General features: G+C 37.9%; 1 protein-coding gene across 1 annotated transcript in view; it reads left to right on the forward strand.

Moving 5' to 3' along the window:
* The first annotated feature begins 7,290 nt into the window (after positions 1-7,290).
* Positions 7,291-26,470, forward strand: part of LOC140239222 (uncharacterized) — a 74,790-nt gene continuing 55,610 nt past the window's right edge. Inside the window, exon 1 of the mRNA XM_072319105.1 lies at positions 7,291-7,374. Within this exon, the coding sequence (XP_072175206.1) occupies positions 7,319-7,374 (56 nt within the window). The 5' untranslated portion in view covers positions 7,291-7,318. The remainder of the gene's footprint in view (positions 7,375-26,470) is intronic.

The following is a 26,470-nucleotide window of genomic DNA, read 5'->3' on the forward strand; positions in this document are numbered from 1 at the left end:
TTCAAACGTACATATCCAATCCTCTTAATACAGTACTGTTATGCGTTCTCTACAAGCCTTATTTGACCGTTACGACCAAATTAAAAAAAACGTAGGAACGATTCAGATCAAAAATACGAAGACATGCTTTGACTGTAACATGAACAATATGAATGAATAGATGAATACTGCATTTGACGAGATAGCTATAGTTGACAGTGCTAGTTTGTTGTCTTCTTGGCTCATCAGTCTACATTCTATGTTGAATGTAAGCACCCCGTCACAAATAGTTCTAGAATCTTCTAAACCGACGTCCTGAATCTTCACGTAAGTCACGAACCAAAACAAAACAAGTTCATAAAGAGAAAAGTAAAAAGGAAACGATATTAAATTGCAGTAGCGGCGATACAGCGTTAAATGACAGTAAGTTTGATAAGAATGCCTGTACTTTTTGACGTTTGATGGCACAAATTACTTATTTCTTGAGCATAAACGAATCAAGAGGCGCTGTTTTGCATAAAACGGGAATTCCATAGAGGCAAATGAAGAGTCAAAAGACGAAATAAAGGGGCAAGGTCGAGAGACTAACTTTATCAATTTCATCGGTTTGGCGAAAAGTTCGCAAAGGTGCAAATTAGGTCACGGACAGTGAGTAGAACGCGTTCTAATATCTTGCTCATCAAGGAGGGCTGCTTTTTATAACGATGTACTGATCACAAGAATGATATCTCGTACGAGCAGCTGCAATTCAAAACAGTTAACACATGCAGAGTCTATAGAGTTGACTCGCAAATTAAGGAATACAAACTAAACGGTCCAGCGTCCGCACTGGTGCTAATTTGCCGTGTCCGATTGGAAGTCTAGCATGGTCACCTTTATACTTTAAACATTGTGTATAGATCAAACGGTGTCAAAGACATAGAGCAACGGGTAGTAAGGACGAAGGCATTTTTACAGTGAACACGGACAGTACCAACGAAGTCGTCCGTGACGTAACATCATTGATTCTGATGGAAACAGAGGAGCAAAGTCAAATCTTCCTGTCAGAGCAAAACAAAAACAAAAACAAGAACAAAACAAAACAAAACAAAACAAAACAAAACAAAACAAACAGAACATAATATAAACAGGACCGGAGCAACTCAAACACATACCAACATGCGCACAAAGAAAGCGACACAAGCCAAAACACAATAACAGCAAACGGGGAGTATTCATTATTACATATTTATACAGTTTGGGATTCTAGGTGGGAATCACTTTATGGAAGGATGATGTACGCGACACAATATTGCCAATAACAATATAGCATTCACATGACGGGCACTTCTGGAATATTTCGTGATAGTCATAGGAATAAGCCAAAACCCAGATCACACAAGCGATGATTTATCCCTTTTCAGCGGAGTGAAACCAGACTTTTATCTATTTTGGCAAAGAACATAATCGACACCACGTTTGTGTGTTTGCTTATTTCTTTGTCTGTTTCTTTATATACGAACTTTGTAATGATGTCACCATATCCATGGCAGCGTCCCTCATCACAATGAAAATAAAACGAAGAAGGAAATGCGTTATAAAAAATGTCTCGCGAGAAATAACAATATTGATGACATCTGCTAAAATCCAACCGCGGGGACATTATGGTGGATTAAGAATTAAAGTTTCTCTATCTCGATGAAAACATTGTTCGGTGGCGATCAAAAGCAGAACCACATCATGACGATAGCATTTGATAAAATAATTGCCATCACTATAAAAAAAATGATAGAACTTTCGATGAGAACAATGACAATGGCAAATGCAGATGACAATTTATAAGCGTCATCAAAGTGAGTAAGATTACAATAATAAAGAGTGTTACCATCTTTACAGAAATTGTCAACCCTCCATATGCCTTAATTTTCTTTCCATAATATTTCTGTCTGGCGTAAATACTTCATTTCTAATCCAAAACAACAAAGTTCAATGTATTTTGAAGGTCTTTTTGCACGATATTACGACTCAATATGCAATTGACATTAAATTCTAATTGCACGGAAGACGGGTTCTGATGCCCAGTCGATGTGACATAAACTAAGTACACTTTGAATTATTCGCCACAGAATTAAACACTTGCTTTAACTACGGATCACGATTACAAAATAATAATGGACTCCTATTGCATTCTCACTGGAACACACAGACGTACACCATACAAACACACAAGCACACACAAAAATATACAAACACACAATCACACTCATGGTTCGAGGGGGAGTTTGTTCTCTGCGTTTTTACTGAGACATGTAGTGTCTGCATATTTATTTTATACATCGTAACAGAATTCCCAAAGGCTTAATTCTTGGGCAGGATTCTAAAAACGTCTCACAATATCCCTCAAATTCTCTTTGATCGACAATTTCTGACTACTCAAACTACTTTCTATTTTTCCCCACCTTTTTCTTTACTTTTATGAATGCTAGTTTAACGAGAAAAGGTTCGTGATTGATATGAATTACAATAAAATTTGGTCTTGACCTCACGTCTGATATTGTTGAGATTTGGCCGATTTGAATAATCGTATGAAAAGAAACAACTGAGAAAACACTGCAAGGTTTCCCTCCATCAAAGAAAAGAAAACACATGGTTTGTTTGCAAACCAGAGTTAAGGCATTTTCTGCAAAAGACCGCTGACCGTTACTTTCTTACCTGTGCAAATCATTAATCGTTGGATATCGTGTATCGTTTTGTTTATGAAAAATCGTTGGTTCCTCGGTTTATGACAATACATGCCGAGCAATCGAGAACGACATATCGCCACCAACAAGACCCTTAAGGTCCACATCGATTAATATCGTGAGAGGAAGTTATCGCTCGTGAAAAGTGTCCAATGTGCGAATAATAAAGGGGAGGAAAGCATTCTTAACCCGATTTCCGCATGCAGCCCGTTCGATCAGACTGCGGCACTCGCGTCCAGGTGTGCGCCTCGACAAAGTAGCGTAATGTGATTCATTTGCGATTCGGCAGCGATACTCACAAATTCCAACCGGTATAGACGTCTACCTGGGCCATATTTCCTGCTTGAACACTTTCCAACTATCGACTCCTGCCTCGTGATAAGCATTCTCTCCCTCCCCCCCCCCCCTCTCTCTCTCTCTCTCTTCTACACGCAGGTATGTATGTATATAATATATATATATATATATATATATATATATATATATATATATATATATATATATATATATATTATATATTCCTTTTTTATTCATAATACACACACAATTTCACCTACCCAATTCACACATGCGCACATCATCATCATTACACACCTAATATACACCTCTCTTTTTTTCTTTCCCTGATGTGTTAAGTACCGTGGTGTTTCTGGAATTTTTGCCAACTTTGTTTACGACGACACTAATGTATGTTATCAAACAACAGCAGCAGCAGCAGCAGCAGCAGCAACAACAACATCACAACAACAACATGTAGGCTATTCAGCATAGGAGACATTCCATAACACCACTTTTTATAGCAACCACTGAAGTTATGAAGCTTTGTTTCTTCAGGTATCTTCCATTAGTGTTTCGTTACTTTAACTTGTTTTTTTTTTTTTTTTGGTGTGTGTGTGTATGTGTGTGCTTTATATTTGACTTCATTAATCATTGTTGACATAGCGTGGCCAGGTTGCTGTAAGCGTTTGAGAAACATTTTATCCCGAAGCAAGCTACTTTCCCCACCTTAACCAGAAAAGATATACATCATCAATATTGTCACTTATTTTATGCTGTACACGCGTTACTCTCCTTGTTTCAATCAATGTTCAAAATGTTCTATATTTGATATGATTATCACGTAAAAAAAAAATGAAAACAAAAATCAAATTTAAGTCTCGCCTGTGGACCACACATTCCCCTATACAATACTAACAACAACAACAAATCATTACGAAATCACTTTTATGAAACCCAGCTGTGTTCGGGAGAAAGAATGCATTTTTCTACTGATCCCCTAAATTTCAGTAGGGCTTTTGACGGAACCTTTTCGGGGTAAGAGGGAGCGGGAACTGCAAAGCGTGACGGAGAATATCCGTAATGCCATCTGATCAAGCCGTGAGGTATCCATAAAACTCCATCTCGTTTGTCTAACGAGGCACGTGGGATTTCTTTTTCCTAATATATCTCGTGGTTGGTTCCTATATGTTCAGTTTATGATAAGCATTCATGAGACTTTGCCAGTGGGTTTTGTCTTGTTTTTTATGTAGCCGCCACGTCATCGAAATTGAGCATGGCGTTCGGAGACCCCTTTCAACGTCACGTTTTACGGCACGTGCAGGACGCATTTCAATTGTGATTTTTGAAATTTCGTCATGGAATCAAAACCAATTTGCGCGCGCCATCTTGCGCGGTCGTTGGATTGCACTAAAGGTTGATTTTGGAGAAACATATAGGGAGCAAATCTTCAACAATCTTCATTTGATGTCGTACTTCAGGTAGTAATACTAATGAATGGTGAAATTCTTGCTACCTTTTGGGAGTGATGCTTTGGACAAATTTGATACCAAATGAAGTACATGTGCTGCTGTCGTTCGTCATAATGATTGAAATACGCAAATAGGCATGCACACACACACACAAGACATACTTATGACATACACCTGTATGCCTTTACAAAAAAAAAAAAAAAAATGCTATCAACTACACCCCATACCTTGTTTAAAGGAATCGATATAAGGTTATTACGACACCGCAATAATGTTTTGTTACAGGAAACCTAAGTAGATATGATTGATTTTATCTAAGAAACAGGAAATTTCACGAAAATTCAACTAGGCAAGATACAGCTACAATATGGTGATACAAAGACTTTTTCCCCACCGCCGCCCTTAGAACAGACAAAACTCTCTTAAGTCATGGGCTACTGTTATTTAGGGTCACTAGTGTGTTATTTTTAGTATATATATTTGATCTAAAGATTAAACAATTGACATATAAGTCTCCTTTTATTTTTGTCCACGGACAGTTTATATCAATTATTGTTCATGAAGGCAACTTCTGACATGATTTTTGGCCGCATTGATAGTCATAATGAAAATACCGTTAGATGCAGCACACTTTCTGTCACATTTGATTAAAATCTCCCTCAACTGCTCAAGGTGCGACCAGTTCGCTAGATCACCATTCTTTGATCCACCCACAGAAGACTCTGGATGCCCCCAATCACGGCACTCCGTCCTCCATCACCCGCCGAAAGCCGTCCGCCGACCAGCTCTCATCAGAAGGATGCAACAGGCGGAAGGGAGGAAGCTTTCCTCGGTTCTTCGTCCGGCTGACACGCCGGGGGCCACCCCGTCTTGTCTCTCGGGCTAATCTTGGCGTCGAGGTGTCCGCGACATACAATCATACAGACAAGGCCCTCGATCAAAATTTGGGTCATCCTGACTCGCAAGTCGGACCTTGAATTGCGGTGATAATATTAAGAGCACTCGTCACGTTACATGCTCGATATATAACCTTATCACTTTATTGAAATCAAGTCACCTTGGCGAACTAGTAACACGATAAAAGACCCTGTCATACATTCATAAGTTCAGATTACTTCAAGAATTACAAGATTTACTACAACCTAGAGCCCAGTTCTATATTCTCCTTTCACCTCTGCAGAATGCAAATATACCAACAGTGGATTATTATCCACTAATGGAGTGCACAATGTCAGGAGCGCAAGATACAATAATACGATATCATTTCATTGAATGAATGAACATTAAATCTACCTACTTTACTATGGAATCCAATAGGTGACTGCAACACTGTTCAACCCCAATTCGAATGTTTTGTGATGTGATGAAAATCTAGCCATTAAGAAAGTATCTACTGTTATATTACATGCATATATACGTCAAATAACGTAAAAACATACATATCAATTATGCTTATCTGTAATATGTGTGTTTATGTTTCGTATCACAAGATGAAATTGCAATTGCAATTATCATGATGATCTTCATTAGAGCAACCAAAACAAGCAAAACTGTATCTTTAGTATTTGTGTTACTGAACTGTTGTAGTATATATGACTCAGTTTATAGACAGATCGTGATTGCCTATTGTAAACTGATGATCCATACTAGTGATGCAGAAAGTTGCGAATTTTTCGGCTGAAAGATTGACGTCTGCATGTACCTTGCCTCATCATGGATGTATTTTCCTTTACTGTAGAGACACAGGATATCTCAACACTTTATTTTCAGTATAGGTGATATCCCATGAGATAGCATTGTCTCGCTAGCAGAAAGAGAGAAGGGAGCCGTCTCATCTAAAAGCGTCGCCACTGATCTCAAAATGTGGCTTGGTTAATTGTCCACTTGCCCCCTTCCTATGCCCATCCCCCTTCCCCCTCCCCCTTCCCCCTCCCCCTTCCCCCTCCCCCTCCTCCTTCCCTTCTATATACCTACTACAGCCATGAAAGGTGCCCCATTCCAACGTTCTGGTTTTCCAACACAATATGCTGTCGTGATACTGCGCATGCGCACATACGAACTCGAATCGGTATAGAGGTAAACATTACATGCACAGGGGGAACTTCTGACGCAGAAGGGACGAATGAACAGTAGCATCGTCACCCTGTCAACGAGAGGAGGTACCTTCTGAAGGACTAAGTTCTTAACACTTTAACGATAAATTTGGCGTCGCACGTGGTCCATCTCCGAGGCTACATGCAGTCCATCCTTTCTTGTCTTCTCAAGGACGATTCGTTTTTACAAGAAGGCCAAGAAAGTTTAGGTCTAGTCTCCGTTCTGAGATACCACTTTCAGGGCAAAGTCGTCATTCAGAAAGTTTCTTTCGCTCTTAACCTCTGAGCAGGAACGCGTAGGGAAGGAATCCACTTGTTTAAGATGTAGCAATGGGTACTACGTGATGAAGTAGTCGCCGAAGTAATGCGTCCATTTGCGTCTCCATTGCTTATCTGTTATGTTTTGTTCTATTGCGAACATTGCACAGCTGATGTAATTCTTTTACCCAACGTTTAGGAGTGAGGGAGGATCTTACCTAGCTGATTCTCTCAGAAACTGTTGCTGTGGAAAAATACGAGAGACAAAAATGCAGAACGGAGAGAGATCGTGAGCATCAAACTGCTCGACTTTCGGGATCGGACACATTTGTCAAAATTCTCGGCAGGTGTGAAAGGTCCTGGGATCGGAAAACAACAAACACAGGAGATTTCTGGAGAAATTTCTATAGGAGAGATGAAAATTATGATGATGGTGATGGGACACTTGTCTGGGTCCGACTTGTTGAGGACTATGAGATGGGGCCTGGTCTTGGTCCTTCTGGCGACCCATGTATCCGTGATGGGACAAAACGAGTTGGACCCAGTCGGCAGTGGCGTTTGTACACACATGGTCAGGTAAGAATCTCTATTTCGATGCAAGATATCATTTGATATCTCATGAAAAAAAAAAAGAATTAACTCTAACCTTGCGTCCTCGTGTGGCCCTCAGATATGTAACATCCTGCCGTCCATGTTCCATGTATCATGATATGCTTGTCATTTTCCTCCAGAAATAAGAACAGGAGGCGGAAATGCTCGATTTGGATTCCCTATTTACTCTTTTAACTTTAATGACGAATAGAATTAGATATCATTCAGACGAATGGTACTCCTTGAAGAAATTATAGTTATAATTACGATGAAAAGTTGATTTTGATGTCACTCTTCTCTTTTTTAACCCGCTTCTGTCGGCACCCGCACCAAATGTTACGAGAACCATGGACTGAGGTGGATGATGTTTTCTCGTTTCTTCTATAACTTCGTTGAGTTCAAGAACTTCAAACGATTACTTCTACTAGACTCAACTAACAAACTCCAATCAGCAGTTTCATGATAGAAGATGATCGAAGGCGATGATGATAGTGATATGTCAATCTGACGGACAAAGGCATTTTGCGATAATAGATATATTTTGTAAGTGATGACAGTTTAAACGGTGATTCCATGCCCAAGAGTGAAGAAAAAAAAGGAGAAGGAAGAAAACAAGATACTAGTAACAATGTTGTTCAGATCACCAATTTCCCGTTTCAATTTTTCCGCTTTTTTCTTCTCTTTATCACACTTCCTGATTTTTTTTTCTCTTTTGCATACTGTGCAGGTGAAATACTATTGTTATGTAATATTTGTATGATACAATCTCAAATTCTTGATATCTCTTGTAATACCATCGATTTGAACGGAGAAGAAGAAAAACTTATGCAACGCAAGATTGTCATAATATTCATGTGACACACACGCACACATACACAGCAGGAAACAAGCGCACACACAAACTTGAATATTAACCCATGCGTCCATATGTCCACGGCACGAGCAATATTTTATCGCTTGTGTCGGAATAATATCTGTATCTATAAATACGACGGCGATTACAGCGTAATCACGAGGCATTTAGTGGGGCTTTTTACGGGTTAGCTGATTCTGCGATATGTCATCACTCAAAATGGTTTTTGATGACGAAAATCGGCGTAAAACAAATTTTCGACAACACTGTATTTGCTGCAAGCTATTGTATGTCTCTAATCTATCTATCTGTCTATCTAAAATACACACACATCTATACATACATATCTATGCATATATGCTTATATATATATATAATATATATATATATATATATATATATATGTGTGTGTGTGTGTGTGTGTGTGTGTGTGTGTGTGTGTGTGTGTGTGTGTGTGTGTGTAGTGGAACATTTTTGTGTCTCTGTATACTTGCAATCTCCTCTTTGCAAGGGATTTATCATCATCAAAATGATATCAACCCCATGTTCATCCTTACCTTGAAAATAAGAATTTATTCTTAAGTACAGTTTATCTTATTCCATACGATTTGTGTTTTTTTTTCAAGTCCCTACACTTGTAAGGAGAGAGAGAGAGAGAGAGAAAAGCAATGTATATAATCACTACCAACCACCAACTACCACCACTATTATGGTGTATATTTTGAAGCAAAGGTAATTATCGATATGAAAAAAGGCAAAAAATAATCAACATATCCTAGAAGAGTCGGCGTGTGTGTGTGTGGGTGTGTGTGTGTGTGTGTGTGGGGGGGGGGGGGTGTTAAAGCACTCACAGATAAACTTCCACAAGCAGACAAATTGCAGTAGTTTTTTTGATATTCAAAATCAATTTCTTCAGTATAGAAGTCATGCAAGAACACTCGAAGAGCGACATTAACTACCACAAGCAGGTGATTTTTAAAAAGTTCATCGGTACGATGCCATTTGCAGGTGACTCTTTGCCATGAACGTCGTCCAAAAAAGAGAGATAAGAACGCAGCTGGAGCATTTGTTCTGACACTTGCTAGAAAAATTGGCGAGAAATATCATTCGTCGCAGCCAAATGTTGATTACCAGGTTTAACCGCAAAAACACTAACGAAGTCACGTGTTTAATGCTCTGCTTTCTATACTATACATGTTATAGTCTTTGAAACGTTTTACAGAGTTTCAATGACTTAAAAGGTGAACTCCGCAAATAAAAAACATACTTGTGTATAATCTTGTTTGGAAAGTTTCAATAGGTAGAACTTTTCACTTAATAATCTCTAACGAACTTGACTCGCTGGGGTCACATGCTCAGTTCTCTTAAATTGGGCTTGCCAATTAACATTATTATATGTTGAATCCACAAGCGTGAAAAAAACAAACAAACTTGAAGCAGAGACAGAGAGGGAGGAAGAGAGGAGAGAATGGGAGGAAGAGAAACGGAGGGAGAGAAGAAGAAAGAAAGAAAGAAAGAAAGAAAGAAAGAAAGAAAGAAAGAAAGAAAGAAAGAAAGAAAGAAGGGGGAAGAGAGCAATACTTGTGTGGCTCTTGTATGACATATCCCAGAACTTGTCGCTGTCACAAGCCTTCAGTCTCACCCGCTCGTGTTTCATGCCGTGGTAAAAAACATCGATGTTCGATAGTGGCGATTGCAATGCTCTTCCTCTCATTTTGGCGGTCTTTTCAGATGACATCTTGATGGACAGGTTGCGTTGCCATGGCAACGCCGATAAGACAGTGCGAGCATTCAAACCACTCTTTCAGCTTTCTGTCAGAGCTGTGGTCATTTTGGTTAATAGTTTCTTGTTCGCATTTTTGATAAACATTAACAGCTAGGTTATCACGCTGCGCTGCTTTGATAATTTCAAAACTTGAATAAGCTTTGCTTTTTTTTATCGTATTTTCACCTTCAAATCTAAAACCGCTGTTGAAAAACACATGTTCATTTTTTAACGGTTTTGCTAAAAATATAATCACCATTTAGCACTCCGTACACCAAAGTCAGCTCCATGTGTTAGGTAAGGTTGTCAAACTCAAGATAATTTTTGTGACAAGATATCCGTCTTAATTTGTACCGTCTTTCGTTCTGTACTTCAAAGTCGACAAATCGTTGCTTGTCACATGTGGAAGTCTTGGAATTCCCTTGAATTGTTGAGAATACGTTACAGCAGTTTCATTATTGTAATCAAATGTTGATATAGTACATTATGTAAAACCTTGTTTTAGTTCTGCATGATAAAAATATCATAGATATGCAACCTTAACGCAGATCATGAATAGAGATATGTGTAATCTGTGCTTGCCAATCCCCATGCGTCTAGTTTTCACTTGGGTCATCATTGTATTAACCCGTTCCATATGGGAACCTGCTGGTCTGTGTATTAAGTCTATGGGGGTTGCAAAATTAAGTATGGAACGGCTTAAGTACATGTACTAGGTCATTGTATGCGATGGCCGAAACGGAAAACACTATGACCTTATTTTAGGGTGTATGCGTTGAAGACTGCCCTTTGTAGCAACGGAAGTCGGCGCGGATAGTTCAAAGGGGCCCTCGTTAAATTTCAACTTCCGACGGTACACTGTTGAGTTTGGAATGAAGAACAAGACAGTGTGGATGAATAAGAATTTAAAAAGGGAAAAGAATAACGGGGGTAGGGGCAGCAAGCGCGTTGACTTAACGCTGTGTCATTCGCCTCGAATAGAGTACGTGAATCAGATCGACCTGAACCTTTAAATGGGCGATCATCCATTGAACAGATATTGAAATTATTGTTCGACTGTTCTCGATCATGTGATGCCCTTGCCCATGAAACTAGAATATAAAAAGAACAAGTGTAATTAGCTACAAAACAAAACAAAACACTATGTCTTTAAGAGGAATGAAGTAATCTACATGTTGGAAATTCTTTCACTTGATTTGTTTTTTCAAAATTTACTGCTGAAATCTGATGCGATCGTAATCTTACCAAAATACCGACTTAATGCTGTGAAATCATGTTTCGTTTCACAAAAAAAAAATCATTGTTAGGATTAAAAGAAATCAACATTTTGTATAAAATATTCACCCTTCGGTGAGAATGGCTGACCTACGGTGGAAAACGGAATGCCGTCATTATCACGCGCCCAGTGTTTCTCGTTATATCGAAACTGTCTCGCGAGCAGTTTTAATGGACGGGAAGCGTTTGCGTTGTGTTTATAGGAAGGCTGCGAAGTTTGGAGAGGATATTGTTAATCTCCCCGAGAATTTTACACAGACAGGGCCAGATACTATTTTCTTGTTCTTTCCATTTTCAGCCTAACAAAGACACACTTCATCGACTTAATATAGATAAAGCAGCTTTTTTTTTTTTCTCGTAAAACGTAGAGTTGTTGACATGACAAAGTGGGTGGAGAAAATAATTGCGAAAGGATATTCGAATCTCTCAGGACGAAAGTAATAGATGGAATCGAAATCTCCCCTGATTTGATCTAACGTGGCAACATCGAAAATAAAGGAAACAAAACCAAATACATCTATTATGGATACACATACAGCTTGACTAATTTATGACAGATATATAGGAATATACAATTCAGAATTAGGCGTGAGGTAACTGAGTAACTATAGCAACTCAGTGAAGTGTGAAAAAAAAGGTCCTTGAAGAAACTGCAACTATCAACTTCTTCTTTCTTAATATAGTGTTATTATCTGTAAGCATTTTACTCATAAAAAGAACTAAACTAGAAACTATTCAATCATCCGATGGCATAAACTTTAATGTTTGAAAAGATACAAAAAACAACAACCAGCGGTCAAATTTTTTTTTAAAGATATATAATAAGAAAGGGTGTAAAAGTTTATGTGCAGTTTTTCTTCGTTATCTGACCAGCCCATTGTCAAGATGTCTCTTAACTTGTGAGTTTTTGTTTCGGTTAACTTAAACTTCTCGTGGCAACGATTTCTCCCTAGGAATTGAGCCCACATCTTTTTTTATTCTTTTTTTTTTAAGTTCAAAGATTTAGTGATAAGTCTAGACACAACCTTCTTTCATGCTCCTTTAACCCGTCATTATCGACATCATCCTGAATATTATCTTCTCACATTGCTGTTAATGATCGATAACGACCATCATCTGAAAATTCAAGCAGAAACAAGGAAAAAAGACATAATCTCTTCTTCTTCTTCTTCTTCTTCTTCTTCTTCTTCTTCTTCTTCTTCTTCTTCTTCTCTTCTTCTATTTTTCAAATTTAAGAGCCAGGGCGAGGTGGACACGTTCCAATCATGTTAGCGCAAAAAGCCAGGGGGATATCCCAAAATTTGAGGGGCGCACGGAGAGGGGAAATCCTAACAAAATCCACTGGGCTCGAGAGGCTTACAAAGGGGGATTTACCGGTAGATTATCGGAGAAAGTATTGTTACCTTGTTATCATCGCGTCTGCTCGTCTAACGGAAAGAAGATGAACATGGGGTGTAAGTATGCTGACAGTCGGTGGGTCTTCTGGCGAGCAAGGTTTGGGCGTGGTTTGAAGAGTCTGCTGGGAAAGGGGGTGCGGGCATAGCTAGAAGAGTCAGTGCGGAGAGGGTGTGGGCGTTGTCATTTTCTCTTCCCTCCACAGGTGTTGGTATGCCACAGGGGAGTTCCCTAGAGAGAGAGAGAAGCGTGAAGACTCGATGATTTGTATGTGTGTGTTACACTCATGGAAAGTTAGCTCTCGAAAGGAAAAAAAAAAAAAACGTTTGCGGGAGTGTACGTTAGGGCGGGGTGATGGATGGATACGGACGTGCAGTAAAGTCATGAATTGAGACCATCATAGAAACAAAGCTAGAAGCACATAGAATTGTTTCTTGATTTTATATGGCAGTGCGGAGTAACAAAGACGATCAAATTATTATATAAGTACTAGTAATTCATGACATTCGGAAAACTGCCGAAACTTTTCTATCGCTGTCAGTTCTAGTACTCATAACTGTAAATCTAGTAATAATTTTAAATGGCAAATGTCGAGTTTGTTTGTAGAGCAGACAGACGCAATGTCAACGTATTGCGAGGGAGTATTCCTACAGACTGTGAGTGTTAGTGGGACAGAGAATCTTATTGTCGAATCACGGCTAGACGAATGTCGGCTTTATTGAATTTAACTTTCCCTCGTATTATTTCGCTCCTCGTTTCTGTAGTGGAAAAAGTGTTTGACGCATTTCGTGACATACAGTATATTAGTCAATATCAATTATAGTGTATCGCCAGGGTCTTGAATAGAAAAAGAACTGAATGTGAAAAAAAAAAATAAATGTAAATAAATGTGTACATAAGCAGATAAAATGAATGTAAATTACCAATGAATCTATCCCACTAGATATAAGATCTTTACATTACTTTTCTTTAAGACTCATATATAAAGAGTATTTAATGTTGGTTACTCGGCAAGTAAATTTAATAAAGTACATCAGGAACAGCTCCCCAAAATTGTCAAAATTCCACGATATTAACAATTACCAGGAAACGGGAAATATCAAACTAAGCAAAATGAGGAAAACTACTAAAAAATGTGCATAATAAAAGGGCAGTCGTAGAGATACAGCCATCTCGTCACTTTAGTTCTTCCGTCGGAATATAAGAATAAGTTCTACCAACGTAGGGCTACTGTGGAGTTATATGTCAAGAACTACATGTCACTCGAATGTAATGTAGTCGAGATATATGTATAGAGTGCTGGCGTGTTCATTGTATACGAACGTTGTATGTTATGTTCAAGAGGGACCCATCTAGCTTCATTTCCCTTCCACGTGTTAACTATTAATAGATGACTATTTCAGTCCCGTGCTTGTTAAATTGTCACATTGTTTATCCCTTTGACTGACGAACGGGTCTCTGCAACGCAGCAAACCCGACTGTCAGCTTTCCGCATCGTGTATATCTGATACATTATTCTGACATGGAAAGATGGTGTTGCTCAGCGTCTATCGGGATTAATTCGGTTCTGTCATGTTCCGTCAAAATGTCATCTTCCAAGCCCACGTGCAGGAAATTATCTGTAAGAGCGGGGGTTGAGGGGGCCGGGGAAGGGGGGGGGGGGGGGAGGTAAAGTTCACCCCCTTGCGCCATTTACCAATTCTTGCATTTTCAACTTTTTTTGTGTTTGAATGCCAAAATAGTATTTCAACTATTAAAGAAAACATTGTGATAGACTTCTAAGAGTGAACAGTACCGGTGTCATCATACAAATATACAAATTCTGAGATTTTTTTGTTTGTTTGTTTTTTCTGAAAAGAGTGCTTTCTGTAACCATAGCAACGAATAATGGAGCATGATACAAGGCTACTTACAAAGTTTGTTTTCGCCTGTTTCAAGAACCTAAATTACAAGCGGCGGTATATTGGCAGTTTAGAGCATCTAATCCTCTCCAAAGAGGCGGAGAACTTATTAAGCGGTCCACCTCACCCGTGTCGACCAGGCACTAACAGCTTTCACTCGGTCGAGCGCTGCTGGGGTGATGTGGATCGACACCGATTGGGTGAGACGAAGAAATATTAAGCATGCATGGATTGGGACGAGATTTTTTAGACCAATCGGAGGAAATACGTTGAGACGGCGCGCTGACTGACAGATCCATGCACGATTGACAAATCTCGAAGTGAGAGAAAACCTACACACACACACACACACACACACGCGCACACACACACACACACACGCACACACACACACACACACAAGTTGCAAAACTATTGATATTCTGATTTAGGAACGTTGTTGCTTTGTTTGTTTGTTTTCCAGCAATATTGATGCAAACGTTTAAAACATGAATATACCTATTTAGGGCCATGTTTAGATTTCTATAACACTATTTCACAAAATACAATTTGAATACGTTTGCTACATTGATTTCGTCTCAAGGCGCATCTTTGAAAATGGACATTAACATAATACATACTTGAACGGAACCTGAGTACTATTCGATAAAGTGCAACATGACATCTTGAAATTTAGTGTTTTGATAAATGTAGTTGTACATACCATAATCATTTCATGCCAAGATTATCATAACGTATATACTATGATAAGAAATAGTGTGTCTTGTATTGAAAGGACATGTTCTTAAGAGGCTACTCCTGATAAAGAAGACATTATTATAATCATTATTATCATTATTATTACTATTATTATTATTATTATTATTATTATTATTATTATTATTATTATTGTTATTGTTATTATCATTATCATTATTATTATGCTCATCATCATCATCGTTATCATTGTTAAGTTATACGTTCAAATAAATATGGAAAACCCCACTATAGACTGTCACAATAACCATCGTAGTGAGCGGATTCTCTGCATCACGTATTCTCGTACTGCCGTTCCAGGGTGTGAAGGCATTCGTAATGTTGAATTACGTTGGACGTCGCAGGAAATTTGATCATGGGCGAGACTGACTGTACTTCTTTTTTGTTTCAGGGCGGATAACATTTATCCCAATTTCCTGCCAAATAGAGCGGCGCATTTCGGGAATACTGCTAATTAAGTTTATCCATTTATCCATGCTTTATGGTTTATAGCTTTGATATATATATATATATATATATATATATATATATATATATATATATATATATATACATATATATACATATATATATATATATATATACATGTGCGTACATGTGTGCGTGTGTGTGTGTGTGTGTGTGTGTGGATACCATTTATGTGCGACAGCAATTAAATCGACCAAGATTTATTGAATATCATAACTTCGATATTTGAACATTTTAGATATTTCATACCAAACATTTTTCGTTTTTATCTTCAATTTTTTTATTTTCTTTCTGAATAAGGGACTCTGCTACATCCATGTGCCTTAAAGGGATAATTTACCATTTACAGATGAAACAAAAATCCAGCAGTAGTGCTTTAACATAGTTCTAAAATGTGAGTTAGGGATAGAAACAACCACCGTAAAAATTTGAATCTGTATAATCAATGTTAAGTATTGTTCAATACACAAAATGTGAACAATAGTTATAATAAGAATTCTTCCAGATTAAACCGTCTACAGTTATGCTTTATTGAGAAAAATACTGATATCTCCTTATATTTTAGGCTTTACTGCAAAAATTTTATATGGTAGGATGTTTTGTGATACAACAGACCTACACATATTGATGAAATTTGATATCTTGCACAATTTTAAAATCACTGCTCCCAAAGGTAAACTGGACCTTTAAAGGGACTGTACAGTACTGGTTGAGGTGGGGATTCATGTTTTGAACATTCCTAAGTGAGATAATGAAAAGCCTCTTATGAAATATGAAAGAGCATGTAATTTCAAGAAGGATTCAACGTTTATTTGATGAAAATTGGTTTTCAAATGGCTGAGATATCCCAAAAAGTGCTGATAATAAAAGGCGACATGCCACAACTTTATTAGGATCTCTTTGCTTCACCTTGTTTTTGGATATCTCAGCCATTTCAAAACCGATTTTCATCGAATAAACTTTTGATACCCCTTAGAACTGCATGCTCTTTGACATCTCATAGAGTGGTTTTTGAATATCTCGCAAAACGTTAAAAGCTAAATCCTCACCTTGACCAGAACTGTACACACCCTTTAAAATTGCCACAGCATGATAACCTAGGTGTGTAAATAGAGTAAAGTATTCTTCTTCTTTCACTTTTCTTCTTCTTCTCCTCTTTTCTTCTTTGTGTGACACAAGTGATAGAGTTTGCTGATTATTCAATTTAATTCAGTTCAATTTCTTTATTTCCCGGGATGATATTATCCGCACTTTTTGTTTCAAGGCTAAGGTTCTATTTTAAAACATGTCCATGCAATTTCCTACTTCACTATAATTGGTGCGTGACTAAGTTGCAATTTAGATCGCTTTTTTATTCTTTTCTTTTTTTTGGGGGGGGGGGGCTCACGATACAACTGCTAAAAGATGTCTTAAATTGCCAACAATTACGTGAAGGCGCATCTCAATCTACTACAGATACTGTTTGTGTAAGCTAGTTTCTCGCATTCCCACTCTACAACATCCTTGAAAAAAAAATTTGCTCCGTAGGTTTTAGTTTTTGTAAATGGATGAAATCAGGCACAAGCTGAAGTGAAAATTCACGAGTTTTTTTATTTTTATTTTTTATTTTAGAGATAGAATTAGCGATGAGGTCGTCTTTTGAAACTGTGGAATTATTTCATAAGGTTACTTGGAATTATCATGCCGAGGCACACACACAAAGGCCTATGCAAAGTTTTGTTTGCCGGTTTATTTTCATTATTCTCTATAAAATGCAGGTCCATAATTATGCAGGAACGTTATAAACAAGAACACTTGTGTCCGTCATCTCCTCTGTAACCCAGGGTGAATACAATGGCAAAAGTCTACAAACAGTGACAAAGGGAACCTAAAAAGCGTCCACACACAAACACAAACAGAACATGTACATACATTAAAGTATACAAAAGAAGAACACACACATGGTATTACATCCATACGCACGTCCATGAAGGCAACTGTTTAGTGTCTGTTTCTTCCCGTTTTCTATAATGATGTCACTGCGAGTCATTATTGACAGTGACTCAGAGCGATTAGCGACTAATTCACTGCTAAGCTGCCTTCATTTTTAGTGTCTCCTCAGCATACACACTGCTTCTTTGTCTTGGCCGAACTGTGTCAAATCTAGTGTACTAGCTTACATTGGTGAATACTGCATGTAGTGTTTGTTTGTTTGTTTGTGCCATTTTCCATCTGAGAAGATGGCTGGATTGCCCATATTCAGCTGCAATAGCTCGTCTTCTATAGGATCCAATTGGATTTATATCCATCGTCATTTCACTTCAATCCCTTCGACATAAAAAATGAAACGAGTAAGAACATGAATCGCAAACACACACACACACACACACACACACACACACTTTGCTAAAGCACACACACACTCACACAAACACACACACAGGTATACGCACATATACAAATTTGGTACAAAATTCGGTACAAAAGGCTTGTACCGAAACGCCAATACAAGTGACCAAGGCAATAGACATTTCCAGAACACTTGACAATTTTAGGGGGCAGCAGAGAAGAAAAGGGGTGAAAGCTTGGGGCAGGGAGAAAGGGTAGAGGGGTGAGGATGGACGAACGAGCAAAGGTACAGAATGCAAGTGGAGGGAGAGTAATATCTATTCTATGTCGAGCTCAAAATTCATTAACCTTTGGCAATATGTTTGGTATGGCTTCAAAACATAAATTACAAACATCTTTCTAAGTTTGTCCGTGTTTTTTTTTTCTCTCTCTCACGTATGAATTACAACATTCAACGCTTTTGTTCCTTCACTGATGAAATTCAACATTCAACGCTTCAGGAACAGTTTTGTTGAGGTAATATACATTTGTTCATCAGTCGATCAATACCCAGCAATCTTCAGGACGTTGTGTCACGTTGAATTCAGCGGAAACCATACATCAATTAGCACCAAGCGAAAGAATTAATTAGCACAGGCTTTAGTTTGTGTGTTGTGTGTGCGTGTTTGTATGCGAGTTTAAACCTGCGTGTATGTGTTCATGTTTTCACATGAGGGAGTCATCGTGCAGCGAATATTGTGTGGGATGAGATAGTTCCAGATGTGACCCTGCTGTTCACAGCAAGTGCGAGTACAGTGTATTGTTGAATGATTGGTCGTGAGGCATCGAGTTCGTCGGGCTTATTAAGCAGCTCATTTTGGAATTCGAATGGAGTTAGTCATACAGGGGTAATTAACCGCATTTCCAAAGCTTTGTGAGGGAATCTACATGAACAAATACAACAAGAACATTTCATATCTTGTAACAATAACATTCTCTCCCCCTCCTCTTGTTACTATTACTGCCATCGGTCTGTTGCTGAAAGTTTGCACGCAGTCAGCTATATCATGCTGCAAACTTTAAACGTCTCTTTTTGAACGTGAAATCCTTTCGGAAGACTTTATTAAAGATCCCAGATTGTTCAAGATGACACTTTTTGAAGATGTAAAATGCTCTGTCACGCCATGTTACGCTTATTCCACCATTTCACGCTGAGATTGCTTGCGTCAGAGCGAAATTTTCGGCAGCGATAGCGCGCAGTCACATGCTGGGAACGAGTTTGATATGATCACCTCTGCCCGAGTTTGATCCAATTTCACTTTTTTTTTTTCTCATCTTAATGAAAAGAGCGAGACAGAGATAAGAAGAAGTAAAGTAGAAGCAGCTTAGCTCAAGCAAACTACATCTGCGTGCAATTTCCCGGTTGCATATATATTATGATGTGAAGAGCAAGCAAAGGGAAGTATTAAAGTCATTAAACTGTCACCGAGATAATAATCGCTCCAACGCGATATTGGACGTTTCTTCAAGTTTCAGCAAGTCATCTTCAAATCAAAATCTCAATGCTTGTATAGGCATATTCATCTGCTGAATTCGCGCGAAATCTTACAGTAGTTCGCGTGAGTTTCATCACCGTGATTAAGATTGAAATATATCACTATATTTTGTGAAAGTACAATTCTTGTTTGTAGGGGAAATGGAAGAAATTTGATTTATTCTTACCTTTTTCATCATATTTTTCTTTCGCTAGTCTATGTCATCTCACGTACTTTTTAAAGTTTGATTTGACGTAGTGACATGGGCTCGTGTTCTGACACTTTTAAGACGCGGAAATATTGGTACGTTTTATGGTTTTTTTTTCTCTCTTTTTGTAATTTTGAATCGAATTGATGCATGTACCATAAAACTCTTACATGCAGCCTGTTCAAATGTTCAGGATAAAAAAAAAAAAAAAAATTGCCCAACCCTTTTTGTTTGCTTGGTGAAAACGGGGAATCTTTTGCCATTTCATCTATATTTGGATATTTCTCAAGTAAATATGCAACAAAATAGATAAAAAGTACAACTGAGTGTTCTTGGTGAGAAGGAAAACAAAAACACATTGAGTGGAGGAAATGGAGGAAACTCAAAAAATTATCATAGGGTGTGATGTAGTGCGAAGTCCGACATAGATTCTCGCATGATTGTGAGAGGAGAAATTTGTGAAAGAAATCAAACTACAAATTGCAAGAGCGCAAGATGAATTATTCAAATTTACTGTACGTGGTTTACTCTTTATTTAGAAGCGCCGTAGATGTAAACAAACAGAACTGGCATACATGGCGTAGCAAGAGAAGAACGCCGACAATAGGTTGCGACTTTTTGACAGAGGCGTGAGATTACTTTCACTGTTCGCTAGAAGAATATAGAGCATTTGCACTTTTCTCTCCTGGAAACTCACGTTCAGTGTTTTCAACCAGGTATATCTCTGCCACCCTCCCCCGTACCTCGTCTTATGTAATGTAAACTTTGTGAACCTGATGATGTTGCATCGATATTTTTGTCATGAAACTATAGAGCCGTGTGCAAAGTGATAACTTTCCTATTTCACACTTTATTTTTCAAGTAGACATTTATAGCATGCTTTTGTGGAAATGGATAAATAAATAAATGTCATATTCAGAAGCACAACAAAGCTCCCTTGGAAACACACACACACACATACGCCTACGCACACACACAAACAGGGAGAGAGAGAGAGAGAGAGAGAGATATGACAAGATATGAAAAGGAACATATGGGACACATAATAATATAAATAATATTTTACGGGGAAATAATCACTGCCGTTATTTTAGACACACATTATAATCATTAACATTCTATTCTCTCTATACATATTATTATGTCATACAGAGCTTGAACATTTTTTAGGCGCAGATGTGATCTCGTGGGCATTAAACAATTTTGATTTTATCGGCGGAGAGCCTCAGTACTGGCGCCAGATTAGTAGGTATGATAGCGTGGTGGAGGAAATTTGATTGGGGTAACTTTCGGAAATTTCGATGCGCTGAATCTAAATGCTTCCCTTTTCGAATCGTGACCGAGGTTATCATCGTAACATGAAATCGCACTCCTGAATAACAAACAAAGCGAAAACCTCGAGGGAGATTAAAGAAAAGAGAAGACAAAGTTGATTTTAATGAGATGAAGGTGGCCGTGGTCAATCAGCGGAATTTCCACGGAACATTGTTCCAAGATGGCGACCTAAATTAACAGAGTGGGAGAGAAAAGAATTCATGTTTGCGGTTTGGCATTTCGGAGTTTATCTCTGCGGCGAGGGATACGGTTGGTTTCGATTTTTTTTCATTAAAAACGGCGCAGAGTTATTGCGGGAAAATATTTTCTTGATTAAATAAACCCCTGTAATCGTTTTTCTTAATTTTACCTTGCTTTATTACTTGATTATTCCATTATTATTGATTCTGATTCAGGAAACGGATGCCATATACACGCACAGTCTTTAAAATGAAGTCACGGTGTCGAGATTAAACTACAATTGTATGACATTTATTATTTTGATATACGTGGACAGGCCCCTGGGATTCATCACCCAACGAAGAGTGAGCGAACTTTACGTCAATGACTTTCTCTACATCTGCTGTGATGCACTGCCAAATTCTACACTTGCCCTGATTAGGCCCTTTACATGACTCAATATTATGTATGATCATGTCATGGGTGGAAGGTTGAACTATAAAAAAAAGTGAGGCCATGCGTGTGATTAGTAAATGAAGCGAAATTACGGAACAAAATATCAATTCCTCAACTCCATTAATCTGACTAGTTGTAAATACCATTCTCTCGAATTTAAACTATAAAAAAATGAAGAAAAACAAAAATATTATTCAAGGGGGGGGGGGGTTGTTAAAATGTGTATGCTTCTAGATACAAATTACGATTTTATTTGTTTCTTTGTATGTTTTGGGTGTTGTTTCACGGCATATTACAAACGTTTTTATACTATATAGTCTATTCTCTTCATTTTAAAATTCTTTCTTTATTTCCTTTTCTCGACCTATTTAAACACTTGAAATCAATCATTGATACATACTATCAAATGATATACAAGGAAATGCTTACATGAACAAACCAATGACAAATAAGAAATTATAACTTACTTGCTAACCTATTGTTATTGATTGATTTACTGATCAATGATTTATTTCATAAAATGTACTTCACAACTATTCAAGTGATAAAAGAGATTAATCAAATACTCAGTCAATTGCACTTTTTTTTTAATGCACCAATGTTTCATTAACATTTAATCAACATGTTAATATTGATAACTAATAAATTTCAACAACGCTTCATTAACAGAATTCAAATTCATATGTTTATATTTTCAGATGTAAATGCTGCACAAACTATTCGTTGATCGAACTTCCGATGAAATCGGAGTTTAGACAATATATAGGACATAAATCTGGTAGCTAGTATCTCGAGGAACTTGCCACGCGGGGAAGAGAGAACAATATTCAAAAGGCGAGATGCAAGTTAGCTTATGTTTTCACTGAGAGAAAGAATATAAGGCTTAGAACAGGGAGGTCTCACCTCCCTGCTTAGAAAGATCTACATGGTCAAATCTTCAATCTAACGGGCCATATCTAAAGCTTGTTGCCACCACAAAACTTTGAGAAGGGTTCCCATCCCTTCGTCTAGACAGGAAGAGCGTGACCCCGAGGGTTGGGGTGGAAAGGGAGGGGGCTCTCCATGCCCCCCTTTTTCTTCCCGTTCATTCCTTTTGAGGTAACAAACGTGTTATTTTTGGCATCTGCGGCGGTATTCGTTTCCGAGGTCACAACACCTCTCATCACACACATTACACACATTGCACACAAAATTAAAATGCACAAGCATCTCCAGCAAAAATCTGTATTTGTTTATTATGCAAACCATATCCAGGCCCGTTATACACGTACAGTCGAAGAAATTTGTTTGAAACTTAAATTCTCCTGACATGTCATGAAACAGGGACAAAGGTTGTGTGTATGTATAGCCCCATGAGGAATGTTATGACCTCACAACCTAGAAAGAATTCTGTGTGATTAATCAACAAACGACCATCGTGCCAAAGAATGCCCTTCATCTAATCATTTAGAGGTTACATCATAAGCTACTAGTCTTGTCAAACGGAGTAAAGTTTTACATTCACAAGTCTCTTACCAAAATATGATTTCAGTTTCCAAAGATACATTGTTTGTAGTGAAGGCTAAATTGTAAGGCAATGATATCATTATTTCGCTGGCATGCATACAGCCTGTATACGATTAGTTTCAGTGCCAAAAGGAATTGAAAAGAATGCATTAAAACAAAATTTTAATAAGTTTGTTTCTTCGTTTCTCGTATTGAAAATGACTTGAATATGAACCGATTTTGGGCGACTTTTTCAAAATCTAGATTTAAGATTTCAAATCTAAGATTACGCATAAAGATGTTGGTAAATGAATGTGGTCGACAACCTTTTCTGTACATTTACATATACCACTAATTTATGTCTTAAATCTACGCGCTTATATGCAAGTCATTTTATGTGAACTCTGTACATACCGCAATGATACAATACAAAAAGACGATTCCGGTATCGACACAACGAACCGATTAAGACATTATATTAACATACAAATGCACAAATGCATATTTGCAGAAAATGAATGAAAAACATGAAACATAAGATAGCGCTATCGAGACTACACTCTCTCAGTTTTAATCCAAGTGTCATATTACAATCATCATCACCCAACAGCTCAAAACCAAATCACTTGAAAATCTTCATTAGATATTAATATTGCCGATGTCCGAAGTCACCAGATTCATCGCACAAGGACTCAGTATGATTATAGCCGCCCGGGTTGTTTCGGCAAGTAGGTCGACTGTAATATGATCACATCTATAGGAATCTTTCAATTTCGTTATCGAATTCCATAAACGGCCCACACATTTTGAAATGCTTTCATATTTATAGTCACGTATCCTCCTTTAATATCCTTCGTGCTACGTAAGTTGCGTGTGCTCAATAGCTCTCCTATCTTTTCCCGCTCTCTGTTTGTTGTTATTTTCCTAGCCACGAGAATTTGCTGGATAATTCCAATAAAACAAAAAGAAAATGGGGGAGGGTGAGCCATGGCTGTTTTTATCTTGAAGGTCAGTAGCCTGTGTACAATCATCCTTCCCGCCGTTCCTGTTGGTTGACTAAAAATAAGCGAGTTGCGACGTTGCGGATGCCCACTATATTCATGAATTACATGACCATAGTCGTCGGGCTATAGCCGTTGCAGTCGGTAATCTATTCTTGTTTGTGCCTTCGATAACTTTCTGGAGAATCGTGTAGCATATAGGTGTTCCTATTCATCGAGAAATATCTCGAAAAATGTGTGGGGATAGGGGGTATACTGCAGTCATATATAGTATTCATAATCAGTTTCCATTAAAAAAAAGAAATAGTTCTTAACATGTAGGATCTTTGAAGTAATGGGGCTTTAAAAAGGAAGAGGTGAGTGTTGCTGAGTTGGACGAATGCCCATGCACTCCAAATTTATTAGATGAGCCACATGATGAAAGCATGGGGTACGAAGAAAAAAAAATGAATAAAGATATCAAAATATTATACCTTGGGTCTTCTTAACATGATTTATAGCTGAGAGTTTGTGCTAGAAAACACGTGATTTACTTAACTATAAGGATAAATTACATCTATAATAAAACGCAGGACGTTATAAATATTAACTGCAACACCATACGACTACACGTCTGTCATTATAAATGGTGTATCAAATTTTGGCTGACAGTGATTTATCTTATTTTCGTGTCCTCTTGCCGTAAACATATAGGCCTATATCATCACGAATACATATTTTGTGTACAGTAGCGCTCTTCTTGAATTTATGTATCGAGTTAGAAAAAAGAACAAGATGATATCCATTTAAAGTGCGAGGTATTTCGCGGCATGGTCACCATGGAGACACATCGTTGAATTTCGAGTGGCATCGCAACGACTATAGTTCTCAGAACTTTCTGCTCGCAATTTACGCCAGGGCGGTACTTAGGGCCTACGTCCTTTTTAGTTATCATCTCTTGTTCACTAGTTAAACAATAGAGCAATCAAGACACTTCTACACTTGAAAAAAGAAAAGAAAAAAGTGCACAGTCACGACAGTGACATCATCAAGACACATGTGACCACTCATCTATTACAGTTTCTCCCAAAGATATAAATCTATCGGTTAGAGTAATAGAGAACCATTTTGAACCTTGACATGCTTGCATATAGGCGCCAGTACCGCTCGATTTTGACATACCAGTAGATTTTTTTTTTAGCCTAAAAAAAATAGATTTCATAACTTATTGTACACCCTTGTACATCCTGCAGTTCTCATTATAAAGCCTATTGCAAAATGTCACATTGTGTATAACGGGAAATAATAATTGTGAGGCCACATTATAGGACTTACATATTGGTCGCGAATTCGGTGAACTATTCAAAGACAAGAGTTTGCTTTACAAATCATGGAATCATGATTTAATTGTAAGCATCGCAAGTATCATTGTCGTTTCAATATCAATTTTAATCCGTCTGAATCTTTAAGACACTATCAATTTTAAGCAATAAAATTATCATTAAAATCTTAATAAGTACAATTCAAGTCTCCCGTCGTTTCAATGGCTGAATGATTCTGATCTTTTTTTTTTTTGTCGCACGGTGTATCTTTATCGTTTTGTTTACAGTAATTTTGATATGATAGGTTAACCAAGCGGAAATGAAGTCCATCCAAGCTAAGCATTCTAATTAGACCTGGGGTATAATAAGAAGCGTTATTTTACGACACATGCAGCGGCAGAGCTGCGTCTTTTGTCGATCTTATCGTAGTTTTTATTCACTTTCATATCTGCTTTGATGAAGAGTGAGCACGATGTATCCCTTTAAAGTCGGATCTCTTACATGGAAATATCTCTGTCTTTTCTCTAGATCAGAATTGTCGTTTTCTCAGACAAGGAAATAATACGACAGTATTTTCTTCGTCAGACAAGGCATACAATGATTATTTTCTTGAAGTCCTGTGACGGATCTTGCATCGCTCATCTCCACTCGTCTATACATAAGCCCCTGCAAATTTCCGTACAAACTGTCTGGTGCTCAACGGCTGTTTGAACAAAATTAAAATGGCTGAGTTTTCTCTTGTGATCTCTTTTCGGATCTTCTTCTTCTTCTTCACCACCTCACCCCTCACTCTCCCTCCCTCCCGCTCTCTCTCTCTCTCTCTCTCTCTCTCTCTTTCTCTTTTTCTCTCTCCTTTCGGAGATAGTCCGTTGGGAGCCGAG

Source organism: Diadema setosum, chromosome 2 (genome assembly GCF_964275005.1).
Source record: "Diadema setosum chromosome 2, eeDiaSeto1, whole genome shotgun sequence".
NCBI lineage: Eukaryota > Metazoa > Echinodermata > Echinoidea > Diadematoida > Diadematidae > Diadema > Diadema setosum.